The sequence below is a fragment of the Periophthalmus magnuspinnatus genome, chromosome 22 (genome assembly GCF_009829125.3).
Source record: "Periophthalmus magnuspinnatus isolate fPerMag1 chromosome 22, fPerMag1.2.pri, whole genome shotgun sequence".
NCBI classification, from domain to species: Eukaryota; Metazoa; Chordata; class Actinopteri; order Gobiiformes; family Gobiidae; genus Periophthalmus; species Periophthalmus magnuspinnatus.
Window position 1 is genome coordinate 12,801,821 of NC_047147.1, and position 16,915 is coordinate 12,818,735.

The 16,915-nt window shown below is 38.6% G+C and overlaps 4 protein-coding genes across 6 annotated transcripts in view; 1 reads left to right on the forward strand and 3 right to left on the reverse strand.

The window, feature by feature from the left end:
* Positions 1-9,605, reverse strand: part of maco1b (macoilin 1b) — a 34,664-nt gene extending 25,059 nt beyond the window's left edge. The window contains exons 1-11 of one of the 3 annotated variants that reach the window (XR_008649195.1): positions 9,187-9,605; positions 8,080-8,221; positions 7,757-7,883; positions 6,540-6,663; positions 6,182-6,360; positions 5,550-6,096; positions 5,085-5,243; positions 2,851-3,033; positions 2,624-2,744; positions 2,353-2,527; positions 774-2,275 (exon numbers count right to left, since the gene is read on the reverse strand). Coding sequence is in view for 2 of the 3 variants with exons in the window: in XM_033987643.2 (XP_033843534.1) it covers positions 2,073-2,275; positions 2,353-2,527; positions 2,624-2,744; positions 2,851-3,033; positions 5,085-5,243; positions 5,550-6,096; positions 6,182-6,360; positions 6,540-6,663; positions 7,757-7,883; positions 8,080-8,221; positions 9,187-9,266 (2,040 nt within the window). In the remaining variant the exon portion in view is untranslated. Of the gene's footprint in view, positions 1-249; positions 2,276-2,352; positions 2,528-2,623; positions 2,745-2,850; positions 3,034-5,084; positions 5,244-5,549; positions 6,097-6,181; positions 6,361-6,539; positions 6,664-7,756; positions 7,884-8,079; positions 8,222-9,186 lie in introns of those variants that run through there. The other 2 variants (XM_033987644.2, XM_033987643.2) reach the window with 2 other exon arrangements.
* Positions 9,606-10,151: 546 nt separating this feature from the next.
* Positions 10,152-12,502, forward strand: rhd (Rh blood group, D antigen). Its single transcript, XM_033988730.2, is given in 11 exon segments — positions 10,152-10,320; positions 10,635-10,821; positions 10,912-11,062; positions 11,172-11,220; positions 11,223-11,318; positions 11,438-11,610; positions 11,677-11,814; positions 11,909-12,033; positions 12,119-12,198; positions 12,322-12,410; positions 12,476-12,502. Coding segments are annotated over 11 exon segments (1,269 nt in total). The 5' UTR covers positions 10,152-10,166.
* An 85-nt stretch (positions 12,503-12,587) lies between these two features.
* On the reverse strand, positions 12,588-14,906 carry tmem50a (transmembrane protein 50A). The gene is made up of 7 exons (XM_033987841.2): positions 14,753-14,906; positions 14,162-14,267; positions 13,955-14,067; positions 13,747-13,814; positions 13,553-13,645; positions 13,139-13,199; positions 12,588-13,050 (listed from the first exon to the last, which is right to left on the reverse strand). Exons 2-7 carry the CDS (start codon positions 14,261-14,263, stop codon positions 13,005-13,007), a joined length of 483 nt encoding a protein of 160 aa, XP_033843732.1. The 5' UTR covers positions 14,264-14,267; positions 14,753-14,906; the 3' UTR covers positions 12,588-13,004.
* A 466-nt stretch (positions 14,907-15,372) lies between these two features.
* On the reverse strand, positions 15,373-16,740 carry mgst3b (microsomal glutathione S-transferase 3b). The gene is given in 5 exon segments (XM_033987845.2): positions 15,373-15,851; positions 15,972-16,044; positions 16,321-16,350; positions 16,352-16,444; positions 16,540-16,740. Coding segments are annotated over 5 exon segments (423 nt in total). The 5' UTR covers positions 16,666-16,740; the 3' UTR covers positions 15,373-15,750.
* Between the last annotated feature and the right edge of the window lie 175 nt (positions 16,741-16,915).

The window sequence follows — 16,915 nt, forward strand, 5'->3', positions numbered from 1 at the left end:
TGAAAGTATAAGATCTTATTATAATTTTTATCATTGTTGTTATTATTATGAAGTTCCTATTATAGGTATATGGACATACGTTAAGGTGTGTCCTGTGCTCACGTACGAACTTGTGGCAAGCATTATGGTATTTAAGCTTAATAATATTAAAGAAAAAAATACTAACGTGCAGTTTTGTTATAACACTTGACTAAACCAAATCTAAACCCAACTAAACCACTCTGAAGAACAAATCACTTCCAGTTGTTTAAAACATTTTTGCTGTACCTTTATTTCCTCTTTATTGTAATACCCATTTAAGAGTTGGTTATTTCATTAGTTCAGTGTTGAACACTGCCTCCCAGTGGAAATGTTGGCTATGCACATCCTCCAATCTTCAGCGCATAAAACGCACTAAGTAGAAAAACTAGTCTACGTTTGAGACCCGCAGAAAAATCTAAAGACCGTTCAACTCAAACTCTCAAGCTGAGAAAGTCAGTTGCGAGAAAAAAAAGTTTATTCTTTGTAAACCTCACAGAGCGAGAGCGCAGCCAAGGTCAAACCTGGGGATAAACAGAGCAGTGGCATAGAAAACAAAAAACAAAACTCTTGCAGTTTGCAAAACAACTAAATTTTCATTACGGTTTTAGGATAGCCAATGACAGCGATCTGAGCAATAAAGCTTCTCAAAATACAGAATGTGAATACCACACACACACACACACACACACAATATCCATTTTAGATGATAATGAAACCAATCAGAGTCACAATCTCTCCCTACAAGAATTGACAATACCAGGCTTAAGGAAAACCGCCCAACAGTTGCAAATACTGTAACATTCACCAAAGAAATCTGATTTTCTAATCTTCCCTTACTTTCAACTAGAGTCTACTACAAACAGGTGACAATTTTATCTACCTGCTTAACACAAATTTGTATTAAGTGATATCAAGAGGACACTGAACCATGTCAGCTAATGTATTTGCAGTACATTCATACAAGGAATTCTTGGCACACAAACTAAGTGGAATATTAAATATAAATTAATTTAAACTCTATCAAAGCTTTGATTTGTTGACATTGCACAGTCCATCTATATGGTTTTCCCTTTGCTTTTGTTGACATGGCCAGTTTAATGTAACCAACAGAAATAGCTGTAGCCAAAGTAAAAATTTAGTTCTATCAGCATTCAGTAGTAAAAGGGCATCAGTCATTTGGCATTTTCTTAGAAACGTGAAAATGTAAAAAAAAAAAGAAATCTTGGATAATGATTGTAACTGAATTTACATAGCAGTCCTCATGTCCACTTAACACTTCTGATTGCCACGCTTAGGAAAAATGGGCAAGAAAGAAAAAAGCTAAAGGCAACTTTGTCACACTCTTGGAAGCTGTTCATATGGGATGTGTCCTCTTAAACTCACACATAATGTCTTAAATGAAGGCACTGTGATTGACAACTGAAATGGTTTTGTGAAATATTACTGCTGATACTGCGAACGTTCAAATCAATGGACCCAAATTTCCCAATCTCCCATAAAGAGATGGTTTATGTCACAATCATTACTTTGATTTTTTAAAAATGACATTAGACTGGCTTCTGATTTTGGATGAGATTGAACAGAAATTTGTGCCAAGTTTGCAATACATTCCTCATTTTGCACAAATATTTGAATTTTCAAAATAACTGTGTGGAGGAGAAATCATATTTTTTCACAAAATGAAGCAGCTCTTCCCCAGGACCATACAGCAAGTAACTGGTAGCAGGTAGTTGCACTGACAGTGGAAAATGCAGAGCAACACCTTAATAATAGGAGTTACATACCCGATTCTGTGAGGTTTCACTAGACATTTAAGAGAAAAAGAAACCTGGGGCATCTTAGTTGAGAACTGATGTCCATTTAAGTTTTTTGTCTTTTGTTTTAACTACAACAAATACAGTCACACAATACAACATCCTTCTGACCTGGCATGGTAAAAACAAAACCCAAGAGAAACATTCTCAGCCGCAGACATGCCGAGCAGATTGAGAGTGGTGGGCCTGCTTGAAAATAAAGAAAGAGAATGGGCAAAAGGAGGTTGGGAGAAGCGTTCACTTTTTCAGTGGCTGGTAAACAGAGGCATTGGGGTCCAGGCCGGAGGAATTGGTGTCCATGAACTTGGAGGAGTAGTGGGGGGCCACAGGGGTCATGCTGCTGGTGTCGGCTGCGTAGGAGATGCTGGGCATCACAGCCATGACTTCGGCTATCTTTTGCTTTAGATCTTTTATCTCCTGGTCTTTTTGTAAAATTTGGCCTGAAAAATAAAATTTCTGTTAAGCATGAGCCACAGTTCAACGCAGACAAAACGTGCTACAGTTTCTGTGTGCAGACCTTGTGCAATCTCCAGCTGTCTCTTAGCATCTCCGAGTGCAGAGAAGAGGTCTAGTTTGATCCTGGTCTCTGCACTCAGGCTGTTTTCTAGGTGTTGCGTTTTGTCCTGCATGGCTGACAGTGCCGACATAAGTACCTCTGTGTCCTTTTCATTCTCTTTGTACTTATGAAGTTCCTGAAAAATAAATGATTCTGCTTTATCAAATAACCAGTGATATTTTTATTATGAAGACATGACAAGCAATCATTGCAAGAAAGTATGCAAATTTACCTGGACTTTTAACTCTAGATCTCGAATCTGATCTTCTTTAATTTTTATATCCACACTGAGCTTCTTGCACTCTGTTTCTAATTCAGTGACTCGCCTTCGTAACGTGTCTGCACACTCTCCTCTGAAAGCAAATAATACAGTTAAATACTGAAACTATGAACATTGTTACGTATACAGACCCTGAGCAAAAGAAAACCAAAGAATAATTAACAGGCCTAATTAAACACCTGGATGCAGCCGCTAGTGCTACTGCCCGCGCTGCTGTGGCCTCTTCCAGTTTTTTGCGCTTCTTTTCTTCTGCGAGCTGCTTCTCGGCAGTGGCCCGTGCCTCCTGTTCTGCTTTGAGCTTCTTCTCCAGTTGGCCCACCGTCTGTTTGTCTTTTTGCTTTGCCTGCACAGCATTATGAAGCCTGGAAGCACAAATACATGGCCTTATGAGGATATGATAGGTTCAGAAAACTTTTTTATCACCTGTATTCCATCCAGGCTATGTTCTTATACATTATACATTTGTTTGGGGTTGGATAAAGAAAACTGTTTTGCACTAACAAGTCAAGAATGAAAACTGTAAAGTATAGTAAGTATAAATATTTTACTGACATGGTCTGTTCAGAGAGCTCTGAGAGCTTTTTCTTAAGTTGATTACATGTATCAGGTGCAAATTTACAAAAAGGGTTCACAGAAGATTTAGCAAAAAATACAAAAAAACAATTTATACACTACACAGCGTTAACAGCACTTTCTCCTTTATAATACAAGTGCCTTCATAATATTACAATTAGTTGAACAATTAACTGACTACACTGCTAAAGACTTGCAGCTCTATTTTGCTTGTGAGCAACAGGGTGAATCTCTAAACCCAGAATCATTGATGGAGATGTGATATGATTGTGTCGTATCATATCCACACTTTGCTTCTGTCCGTCTGCACTGAGCGATACACAGATTCAGAAATGTTCAGACATGCATGTGATCAAAGCAGATCAAAAGAGAATTAATATACTGTATTTTCTCAGCAAGGACATTCATTTTTTTGACTTGCTGCCAACTCCAACAAGTCTGTGGCAATTATTATTATACAGGCCTGAATTAGGTAGAAAATCAGCTAAAATGTAAATTAGCATTTGGCTGAGGTTATTGTCAAGACTTGTTATATTGATACTTAGCAGTAACATCAGACTGGGGGGGTTCTACATATATCGATGGTGATATGTTCAGCAGCTACCATGGAGACACAATGCACACATTGCAAACACTGTCAAAAAGTTTTACGATAGTCTGAAAACTCAAGAAAAAAACAAACAAAATGGATTTAAACAACACTATGACCATTCATGGTCCTTTTTAGGTGTTTGATTTTCAACAAAAAAGATGAGTGTGACCCATTAAAAACTGCTGGCTAATGCTAGCTTGTGACTGTAATTTTATGTGTGAGAGATTCATTTAACAGCACAAATCATATCACCTGTTGGGCTTCCAGCTAAGTCAGCTTTTTCTGGTTAGATTGTATTAAAATATTAGATAAAATTAAAGTCTAATAGAGCTTCTGACAGAGCAAAGTCTACAATTAGCTTCAACCCCCAGACAATGTTGACGACATCAGCTGCAAAGTATCAACAAGGGATGCCATCGGTGTTAAACATGCATCTGAGGAAAACTTCTACTCAGCTAGCCCCATACACTACCTTTCTCCACTACACAACAGGACATTTTCCATTTCATGTTCGAAGCATTAAAGACATCTCGGCCAAACATGTGCTGGTGCTCTTGACACTGAAGTCATGTACTCAACAGTCGGTGAGAGCACCTGGTCTTGATAAAGCAGCATATCACAACATCACACTTTTATCTAGAAGAGTTTCTGGACTTTCCAGACAAAGTTTCCTGTTGCTTTTCCCTGCTTTGGTCTCAGAGGCTTTTGCAAGTTTATCAGTGTTTTATTCTCTCATTTTAATGTTAAAAATGGTCCATTCAGCTAGGATGATGGCACTTTTATCTCTAGTTTGCTTCCACCAATAAAATTGGGGCATCAATAGTAAAGGGAGAGGTGAAGTTTTGCTGCCTTGACAACAAAGCTTGGGGTAAACCTTTATACTGGGACAGAAGCTAGGCTGCGAGGGAGATTACATGTCGTGCGCATGTGCAGCAACACATAATTTGGCAAATATTTCACCAAACTTCAGATGGAATAGAATAGGCTACAGCCATGTCCTGAATTGTAGTCTTTTAAAAATCTGTTTATTTATAATTATTTTAAGTATAATGAACTGAACTACTCTGACCGTTCAAAGACTTGTATGTGTTTGGAGGTCTGAAAAACCAAACATACCTATATAAAGCCTTGATAGAAATCTCTAGTGTTGTTGACCATTCTCAGGGCACTTTCACTTGAAAGGGCACTGAAATGTTCCAGTGGGTCATTGATCTGCTGTGCCCAGCTGTGTTGCAGAGTATCACTCACTTGTTCTGCAGCAGCTCATTCTCCTGGCGCAGTTGGCTCAGCTCAGTGCGTACAGAACGCTCTGCACTGCCCAAAGAGCCGATCTGGCTGCGGAGGTCCTGCTCCACTTGACGGCTGGCTTGCAAGTCTGCCTTTAATTTCTTAACATCCTGCTCCAATCTAAAAAGGAACAGAATAACACACAAAGAGTGACATCAAAATGTCCAACTGTAGCATCTTTACCAGAAACATCATATCATTCTACAATTAATGAAAGCATAAACAAAATTAAGGTGAAACAGTTCATTTGCACAGGTTATCAATACGTGACTATGAAGTAAACCTTTTTAAATGTACACATCATATTCACACAGCAATGCAAGCTTCATTACTATTCACCAGGATTACGTCATAAGAACAAGTCAAAGAGTAACAGATATTAAACATATGTACCTAATCCCCTGGATGTTGACCGGCTGGACTTACCTGACAAGTGCTTCTGGTTTGCTCAGCTGGTTGTTGGGGATACAGTTGTCTGTGGGGTCCCTGTGGGAGCCTCCAGCAGCTGCCTTCCCCACTGTCAGCTTGTGCTTTTTCTCGTTCTTTCCCGCAGATGATGAGGATGATGGTGTACAGGAGGGTACACTGCCATTGGTGGCACTATGGCCACGGGGCGAGGAGTTAGCCGCATTGTTGCTAGCATTTTTGAAGTTTTTAGAGGAGGAGGAAGAAGAGGAAGAGCACGAAGAGTTGTTGTCCTCCTTAAGCAGCAGGTTTTCAGTGCTGCCCAGGTCTGTGGTCAGTCTCTTGTTGTTCATATGGTTTTCCATATATTCCATTTCTTGCAGTTTAGAGTCCACAGAAGATGGGAGGATGCTGTTGTGTTGCTTTTTATTGTCCCCGGCACCCTTTCCTTCTTTCCCTTTTTCTCTATATTCTAGCTCTGGCAGTGATGCTGCTGTCTTTTTATTGGCAGGGGTGCCATTCTGTGACACTGGAGCAGTATCCACCTCAGACAATCCTTTAACAGCTGCTGTACAGGAGAAACATCAAAATCAGAATGACTTCAGAACACAATTAAAAAGTGAAATGAAAATGAGGATGGAAAAGGAGTTTACCTTCTTCTGCTTCTCGCTCTTGTCTCTGGTGCATTTGCTGCTCTGGAGGTAGAGCTTGTTGTAGTAGCTGCATGTAAAATTCGTTCTCCTTTTGAACCTCCTTTTGTTTCCGGAGGCGCATCTTATAACTTACGTAGCTCTTGAAGCCGAAGCCCAGTGTTACTACAGGATAGCCAATGCTACAGAGCAAAGCACAAAAAATATCCAATGAATTACTTCAAAAATCAATGTTCATCTTTCAGACAAACAGCATTATCTGCTAACACAACCAGTTAAACATCAATCAAACAGAATATGGTGCCAGAGATTTTTTTTTGGTATTGTTCAATTTTGCATAGACCACAAACAATTGGCTCACCAGTGTGCAGCAAAGGGACGACACAAGTCCACATGGAAGTTTTTCAAGTCTTTGAATCTTATGGCTGCCTCTATGTAAACAAATAGTATCCATAGAGACACCGTTGGCAAACAGACACCTCTCTCTATAAAAAAGAAGGGGAGAATATATTGATTATTCAGCAGAAACTTTTTACAGCATATCTGAATGTGGCTTTGTTAGTAGTCTAGCAATACAATAAACATGAATGGCATTTCATGGCTTTCCTTGACAGCTGGGATGTCCTAAAGGAGATTACAGGGCAAGTGTCATATGTCATATGTCATATTTCATAGAACATACCATTGTGGTTGATGACTGCACTGTTGGGTGGGTAATGGAAAATCTAGATTTGAATTCAGTCACTACCTTAATTTTTTACAGCCCTGTCAAAAGCACATTTCACAGTGCAGGCTATGCTTCTTTTAAGCAGTGGGGGTTCAGTTCAAATTTGAGATCCTCTAAATGGCAGTAGGATTATAATCTGACACCTGGCTTTTGGTCAACAGGCTAGCCACTAAATCAGACTGACAACCAATGCTTAGTTCAGAGTTAACTTACAGGAGTCATTGCAACACACCAAGAAGTCATAACTGCTGAATCACAACAGTTAGTCACACACAGTACTCTGCAATTATGCAATTAGTTAAAAAGTGCACTAATAATTTTCTTTATTATTTAGGGCTGATCAATTATGTCAAAAATCATAATCACAATTATTTGGCTTAGTAGTGAGTGAAAGTAGTAAGTGAAAACACAATCTTTTCAAACTGTCAAATACAGTCCAAATTAAACTGTAGATAAAGTATAGACCTAGTATATTTTATTAGTAATTTTGATTGAATGTAGATTAGATGAGTGGCTTTGCTCTAGGTTTTGTGGGGCAAAATAAGTGCTCATATTATTCTAAATATGATTTCTCAATAAGCAAAATAGGTTAGATCCAGTATTAGATGTGAACGTGTGCAAGTGCTGGGATTCCATTTGCTAAATCAAATAAGGGCAAGGCCTCCCTGCTCTAAAAGTTGTTGTTTTTTTGTTATAATTCTGAATGTCTGATAGTAATTGTGTTAATGTTTGATAATGTTTAATTCTGAATGTCAACTATACTGGAACAAATTTAACCACATTGCATCTGTGGGGGTGTCAAATACTATATTTACTTCAATTCATGTAGTGTGCCGCGGTGACTGACTCACCTGTATGCCAAACATACTGGACCCAAACATAAGTACTGGCGGCGAAGAACAGCCATTGCACTGGGATGAAAAGGAGGCAAATGATGTCCGAGGTAAATGCCACACAAACAAAGAATACTGAAAATGCCTGTTAGAAAAAAGAAACATTTTAAGCATAATTTGAATAATAATAAAAGAACTGAAGATGATCAGAGAGCATTTAGAGTGGATTATAAAATTGATATTTTTCCTTACTACCGTAACCGGCAGCACATATAATCTGCCAAATTTAGAGGGGGTTAACAATGAAGCATAGGTTTTTGTTTAATTGTTCAACTACTCACCAGGCCCTGGTATCTGAAGGAGTCATATACACTGCGGATGAAGAGCCAGAAAGGCCAGAGATACTCAAATCTGAACTCCAATACAAAGTCTGCCAGTAGTACTAGCGCCCACACCAACAGAAACTTCAAGTACAGGAAGGTACTGAAAAGACAGAAGAATTTGTACACTTAAAATTCTTTCCATTTATTCAACAATAATTGTTTATCAATTTGTAAATATCATAGATTTATAAAAGACAGACAGTATATGACACATTTGATTGGTGTTTGCTGAGAGGTAATCAAACAGACACTATTCAGTGGAGGCTGATATTTTTCCCATCAGGGCACGAATACTGAAAGGAACTGCATGGGGTCTTCTGAACTCTGGCATCCAAAGCAAATCGTTTAGTGATGAAGGCACCTGTTCAATAATTCAGAGACCCCTTCACATCTCGATGCCACACATAAAAAGTGATCAGATTTAGGGTGTCAGCTAAGAGGTGTCAAGCTAGAGAGTAGTAGTAGTAAGTATGAGAAGATTATGCATCGTCTATAAAGGTTTAACAATGTTTAAAACACAATAATAATAATAATAATAATAATAATAATAATAATAATAATAATATAATACACGGTAGTACATTAATTACATAGTAAATTAAATATAAATGGAATATGTATAAAGGTCAAGGGTCCTTCTAGGTTAGCTACCGTTAAGTTACCTGATGCTAGTCGGGACGGTGCTAAGGCTAAATATCATTTGACATGTTGTTCGACAAGTGTACTTGGTTGTCAAGCGTATAACAGACAGCTATTTTCTCTGAGACTGTATTTTCTTAGTTAAGTTGGCTGCTCAAGTAGCTTCACTCACAGTTAGCCCCGAAGCTGACACCTTACAATGCTAATAAAACATACGGGGTTAGCACACACAGCTGTGAACCTAGCAGCTAACACAGCTAACCACACAAGCTAGATAGCTGTCCCTTTCATTGGCATGTATTCTTTGCAGAAGATATTTTGTACTTGTGTCACACCTTTGGCAGATTTTCTGCAATGCCAATCTCAGGTTTAACGTCCTACTCAGAAGCTATTCCTTGCTTAATCCATCTTCTAAATGTACGATACCTGCCGTAGATACCCTCGGTGATTCGGTTCCGTTTTATCGGCCGCCGGAGTTTGCTGCAGTCCGCATTGCGCCGCTTCATCCTCCTCCTCTTGGCTTTGGCCTTCGAGCACCCACTGTAATCTTATCCAGTTTTCTTGTGTGTGCGGACAGAGATTAAAAATGAAGTTCTGTGGTATGCCGTTGTTATTATTTCTTCACTGAAAACAAAGAAATAAATAAAGGAGTCTCTTCGGGAACCTCCTCTTTTACTGTTAGCGCAGGCTCAATAGATCCAACGGCGCTGTTTCACGTAGGTTCGGTTGTCAGACGGCTGGTATAACCAATCAATCGATTCACCGAGGCCTTTTCTGTTGACTGACTTCCAGAAGAACCATTTACATCGCTTTCTGGTCAGTCGTTCAGCCCCCCGTAACCAAAGACATCAGTGGAGAAAGCGCAGTGAAGCCCGCCCCGAGTAAAGTCTCTGTGTTGAACCAATGAGAGAGTTTGTGGACAAATCGGGCACCACCGACGGGCCAATGCAGTCAAGACGGAGGAGGGACAGGTTTTCTTTGCATTTCTAACGGCTAAGGGATGCTATCCACGGATCTCATGATGGAGCTATTAAAATAACTGCTGTCAAGTGAAGAAAATATTACGAGAGACTTATGTTTGGTTTACACACTTCTAACATTTACGCATTTCCACGTTTTCAAATTAAATCCCACTACACACAAATATACACATAAACTACTATTATAATGGTAATAACAATAATGCAACAATGTTATTAGGCCTATATCACCAATAACAGATAATGATGATAACTATATAAGCCTATTTATATTATTTCAGAATGTAATACACCAAACTAGTCAAGAAGTTAATGTGCTGATGACCTATTACTACTTTACTACTGTTGGCTTTGCACTGGGCATTTCCCCGTGTGCCAAAGATCTGATAGTCTGGGTTTGGGCGCACGACATGCTGCATCAATACTATGGCTCCACAATACGCACCGAGTATGCGCTCCCGTCTGGCGCCCATATTACTTTTGGTTCAAATCATTTTTATAGCATTATTTGCCTGTTACTTCGAGATTGACAGTCAGAAAAGAGCACGAGATGGAACTGCTTTCAACACCTTTTATCCAGGTGAGTAAGGTTTCACAATGGCATAAAAGTTTAGATTTTAGGCCTATTGCATCCCTATTTATTATAGCAGCATCTGTGATTAGGGCAAATTAAGCTATGCATCTTTATATTGTATAGCCTATAGTTTTTACTTAGCAAATATGTTAGTTTTGCTTAAGATTCTACTGGGAGGGGTAACCGTCATTAACCTACTGTTGGGTACAGATAAGAGTCACTGGACTGTCCCAGGAGCATATAAGCATTAGAATTACTCAACAGCCCTTTCAAATGCAATATATCAGACTGTTCATGTTTCTATTCATGTTTTCTTGCAGAGTTCCAGGATGTGAATGTTATGGTGATTCTGGGTTTTGGGTTCTTGGGTACATTTCTTGTGAGATATGGATTCAGCAGCACTGGGTTCAACCTCCTTGTAGCAGTAATGGCAGTCCAGTGGGCTCTGATACTCAATGGCCTGGAGTCCTGGTATTACAATGGGAAGATCGTGATTAATTTAAGAAGGTTAGGCAATGCATAAAACAACAGTAAATGATCAGATGGTGGCAAATCTCTCAAATGAGCAGGCATTAAACAGTTTTTGGCCTTTTTCAGCTTTGTTTACGCAGAGATGTGCGCAGTGCCAGCTCTCATCTCAATTGGGACTGTCCTGGGAAAGATGAACCCTGTCCACCTTATCCTAATTGCCATTTTTGAAGTGTCAGGATTTGTTCTTAATGTGTGGCTACTGCACATTATTACAAAGGTAAACAACATTAACTTTTTTTTTTTTACGTGAGCATTAAAAACCAAGTCCAAATGATTACTTTTTGAAACCTTTGTTGCCACCACATATTGTCATGGGCTTTTTTTAGACCCCGCTTTTCAACGGCATCATGCTGCTGCACATTTATGGAGCCTTTTTTGACTCATGTTGACCTGGCTTTTATACAGAAAAGGATCAGAGCAGCCATTTGAGAAAGAGAAAATCTCTCGTAACTCAGGAGTGTTCTCCATGCTGGGTTTTGTACATAGGGCGCATACCATGGTTCTTATGATACTTCCATGGTGTATACAGTACATTTACCAAATAGATGAAATGTCCTCAGTAAACACCACTGTTCATTTGTTTGTTCTTCAGGAACTCTGTTTCTATGGATGTTTTGGCCTAGTTTTAATTCAGTGCTAGTGGACAATTATCCACATGGGAGAAAACTGGAAGCAGTGTGCAGCACCTACTTGTCTTTGGCTGTCAGCGCAGCAACTGCTGCTGCTGTGTCTGTGGCATCGAGTCCTAAAGGGAAACTCAACCTAGTATGACACAAATTGCAACTGTCACTTTTTACATATACTGTATAATAAACACACTATCCCTTTAAGGTCCAGATCCAGTCAAGTATACTTGCTGGTGGTGTTGCCATTGGAGTGGCTATGCCAGTTGTTCATAAACCGTGGGAAGCCATGACTTTAGGATTTCTTGCAGCAGTTTTATCAACCACTGGGTACAAATATCTGAAGGTATTGCTTAAAAAAACAAAACAAAAAAAAAACAAAAACATTTACACTCTAGGTTGAACTGATTTCTGCACTCACATCTGCCTGTATGTTTTAGAGCCATATGGTTGTTGTATTCCAGTGCCATGACACCTGCTCCATCCTAAGCACTCATGGTCTTCCTGGTTTGTTGGGGTGGATGGCACAGTTCCTGCTGTTGAAGGATTTTGATGATCACACAACGTAATTATGCTCCAACATGGGATACACCCACATAAACAAAAGGGGACAACACCCTATGAAGCTTACCTTTTTATTTTGTATTCAGGGCTATTCGCTTTGCAGTTTTTCACATTACTAGCCTCTTCATCACCTTGAGTGTTAGCCTGTCCACAGGAATAATAACAGGTACTGAAGCAATATTAATATTATGTATTAATCACTCTTCTGGGAAAGACTGTTTTTCATTGTATTGCAATGGATTAAGTTGTGTAACTTTAGCAGTAGTCACGTGATATTTTGTTCTTGAAGGGATTCTACTCAGATGGAGGTTCTGGCGACCGCCCCAGGACCGAAAATGCTTTGATGATCAGGCATTCTGGGAGGCAAGTGTCGACAAAGTAATGTATTTGTTGTTCAACACACGTGTAGTGCATGACATATTTTTTCCTCCATTTCTTTGCAGTTTCCCCACCTTATAGTACAAAAGTAAAATGGGCCTAGGTGGTATAGGCTATCTTGCTTATGCTGGCTACATTTGTGCTTTTTGTGGTTGCATTAAATAACCAAACTACTCCTGTAATGTCATTTATTGTTGTGAAAAACAAACAAATGGATAGATGGATATTGTACTCAAAAGTAGACAAACAATTCCATACATTTAAATTCTTTACATTGTTGTGATGCCTGTTTCCCATATAAGCTTTAGAATAGTGTTATTTTAGGAGATAAATTCACTTTAGCATACATGTTAGAAAATAATTATTTTAATTGAATTTTGCACTGCAATAAAATATTTCCCCATAGACACACGATGAGAGTATTTCATAGCATGAATATTATATGCAAATATAACTGCAGGGCATGTCAGTCTAATAACACAACAAGAAAATATAAATAATACACAGTGAGAGAGTAATGCTGAATAAATGTGAATTAGATCTAAGGCATGATGTCTCACATAAGTCGGCATTAACATTAAAACCTTTTGTATGTTACTGCCACAGGTCTTCTGTGCGTCCAAATTTGAAAACCAAACCCCTACAAAATAATTACAATAATAATAACAACAATTGAGCCATTATGGAATACATTTATGATAAGAGATATAATGAACCTCTTTACTTACCCAAAGAAAATGAAAGCGTTTTGAAAGAAAATGGCAATGCCAGGATAGACAACGGGCTTTTCTGCAAAAGTAGGAATGTGTAATTGAGTTACTGCAACATTAAACACAATACAATACAGTTTATACCAACTCAATAAGGCAACAGATGAAACATACTGCTCCAAGTTATTACAGGAACACTTCTTAATTGGAGTCCATCACCAAGTCAGTAAAGTAGCATAGGAGCTATACACACTATTTTGAGATATTCTATCCTAAGGCACCGTGTTATCAATTTGACTTTGGAATCTCTACAAATTTATTTCCAAACAATGTGTATTTTAAGTGTTACGCAATAACAGCAGCAAGACAGAATAAAAAAATAATAATGAAAAGGGGAACTATTTGAAAACATAATGAAAAAGTAGGACTCACGAGGCACTACAAATCCTCCAAACAGAATCCACATGGATGCAATGAGTGAACCAAAAGCCAACATGAAACCAATGAAGAGCCACACACGAGCACCTGTACAGAAGTCCAGTTAGGGCAGGTATGCAAAGAAACATGTTGAGACCTTCCAAAAAACAGTTTTACACAAATGAACAGATCAGTAGTAGTGTACACACCTGTCTGTCCTATGCAACCATCACTATAGCTGTCACCCCTCACTTGACCATTCGAAACAGCATTGATCCTGCGAAGAAAGTATCAGCATCAAATAATTATTCCAAACAATTAAACCTGTACTTCATCGAGGCAGTCTTACTAATTAGATATAGATAAACATGGGTATGCCTTTGGCCCAGATAATGTAATATACCTATCTGGACTCACATTAGAAAGGCCACTGTAGCTATGACTCCACATGTGTGATAAGCATGGTGAAATTCCCCCTCATCTGGGTACTTTACAGCTGCATCAATTATGATCCACCAACCTGTGAAAAACTGCAAACAATAGGAAAGCGATTTTAGTACATTTATATTCATATGGTTTAAGTTATTAACATCAAATGCACAATCACTCAAATATCATTCTTACCAAGACGCCAGCAGCTACTGATGCGATGGTGTTTCGTCTTTCACCCCAGTCCACATTGCATTCACAGTCCCCGCAGCGGATCCCATCCAAGAATCCGGACATGTTTCTATTAAAATACATACAGTATATATGTCATGTCTAACTTACATGTCAAAGTAAACAAATAAGGCCAGTGCTATTTACACGTCGTGATTGCATTCAAGTACACGTTTTCCTTGCACCTTCGAAGTCCTGAATTAAACGTGCTGCTGTTGTCAGTGATGATGCACCCAGTAACATAGCCAACGATTAGTCACTTATTTTATGTTCGCCAATTGAGAAACGTGTACACTGGTAAAATCCTATAACAATGTATATCGATCTACAAATAAATACCATGTTTATTGCACATAATACTGATAATATTATTCTCTATGTCTTTGATTTCTTTGTTCTTTTCCGTTGGCACTAGCAAACATTTCCTCAAGCTTCCTTCTTGGTAAGTAATGGCGTTCAAGTATCCTTAACTAAAACGACAGCCAAACTAACAAGGAGAAACATACTTCTCATAGTACATACTTTAGATCGTGAAGTTAACAGACCGATACTTACCCTTTATGGTTGTTTTTTCTTTTATCTGGACCTCCTGGTAAATACCGATTTTCCTTCCGAAAAGAGCTCAGTGACGCACATGCGCAGTGCAGCCACACCAAGCCTACAAACCTGTTGATACCGGGCGCATCCGATTTGTGTTCACTTGTCTCCTCAAAGCCTAAAAGCCTTAAGTTATGCGCTTTATATCACGCCCGTTGAGAAGATATAATATGAAACTACTTACACCTCTCCTCTATGGTAGTTTATCCTCAGTTTACAATATTGGCAGTAAAAGTATCAAGGAATTGAAACTTTGAGGAGCCAGTTGGAGATACATGGGACGTGCCCATGGTTGCCTTTAGGGGGCATTGGACATTAGAGGATTATTTATCTGCGCGTCTCGCTCTTTTTGCTAAAAAAAGCCAAAACTTAAGACTCAGATTTGTCTTGCAAAATATAAAATGGCTAATTATGTATAAAAGCTGATGAATTAACAATGCTGTTTGATGAGACCATTATCACACATCTATATAATATATAATCAAAAACACACCAAACTGTTTTTCTCGTTTTTTCAAAAATCTATATATAGAAAATAATAATGTGAAGCCTTATTGGCCACAGACAGTGAAATTCATTTACAGAAGATAAAAGAACTCTGATCATTGATTTCTTAATTTGCTTTGTTAAAAAGTCTTGTGTTTCAGACGTCAAGTGTTAGTCACATGATCAAACCTCATGCCTCACGTTAAGTCTTTTGTTTGGGTTGCTTCTCTATAAAGAACACATGAGGTCTCTGAGTAGTGGTTGGTAAATGGTAATTTTTATTGGTCACTTATATTATTAGCTGTCACAACGTGATAGCTTAAATAGCTGCTTGTTTCATTTAAAGTCTACATAATGATCAAACACACATGCAAACCATGCAGTTAGTTATACAAGTGTAACACAAACGTTATATAAATCATAACTACATGGGAAAACAATTAAGTCAAACAGGAGTAGTATAGCATTGCCTAAAAAACTCCAAGCAACTGCAAACCAATATATATTGAAAGAATGATGACTCCAAGGTATCCAATGTATCCATAGGCTCCATTCATTCTCTTTGCCGGATCTGGACACAATTAAAGATTAGAGAGGTATTTCTTTCTTGCATGTAAGGCATGTATTTAAAATCACTTTACTTGCACAATTCCATAATACAGTCAAATGAGGAATACCAAATCACTCATACCTCCAGTGTAGTAACCCCAGGCATAGGAAAATCTGCTGGTCACCCAAATGGCTCCAAGAACTGATGCTGCAAGCTGGAATCATACAAACAAAAAGATACAAACGTAAAATGACCCACATGCACACAACATAACGGTGACTTAGCATTTTTACTTCAACCTCATTAACCTTAACTGAACCAAGATATGGGCCCCTCCTACTTTATGATGCATATAAACTATTGGGCTATTAGACTGTGCATTTGAAATAATATCTAAACTTACTATAACCGGCCACAAGTCCACTCAAAAATATAATAATGAGACTAATGAGGTGAAAACAGATCAAAACTCTTTGTCTATGATACATACAGGGTAGACAAGCGCTGCAATCGTCTGAAAAAACGAGCCACTGTGGATACACCTCTAGAGTGTTTTGATGCGCCCTTTGAATACAGTTGAACATCTTCTCCTTGTCACTGTACATGGTGGGATACTGCAAGAAGAAAGCAAACAGGATGGTTGTAGACCAATGCAATTACTTGGATAACCATGCATTCCGTTTTATACAAATAGTACACACTAAACTACCTGTACGTCATACTTCTTTCGGGCAGCTCCAACCTTGATTCCTAAATAAGTTAGCATTACCCAGCTGTAGAGGTAAGTAAATATGACATATCCAAACCCGGATGGCAAAACTGTCAGCACGTCCATGTTGGCTCTAAGTCAACCAGTACAGCACAGCAGGTAATATCCCTGTGCAGCCGAGTGCAACTTTGAGCCCAACACTTTGTTACACAACAGGAAGGGAGGGAAATGGACCAGAGGTTACGTTATCAGTACGATGCGAGACATATCACGCAGTTTATGAGACAAATGTGATATGTGGACTATTAACTAGATCATAGCCGCCTGCTTACTTCGTATTCACCATTTCATTAATACATTTCCAGACAAAACGTTT

Coding starts and splice junctions, on each gene's coding strand:
- tmem50a (XM_033987841.2), bottom strand. CDS start 14,263: ATGTCCGGATTCTTGGATGGGATCCGCTGCGGGGACTGTGAATGCAAT. Junction 14,068..14,161: donor CAGTAGCTGCTGGCGTCTTG/GTAAGAATGATA, acceptor TATTGTTTGCAG/TTTTTCACAGGTTGGTGGAT. Junction 13,200..13,552: donor TGGAGGATTTGTAGTGCCTC/GTGAGTCCTACT, acceptor CTACTTTTGCAG/AAAAGCCCGTTGTCTATCCT.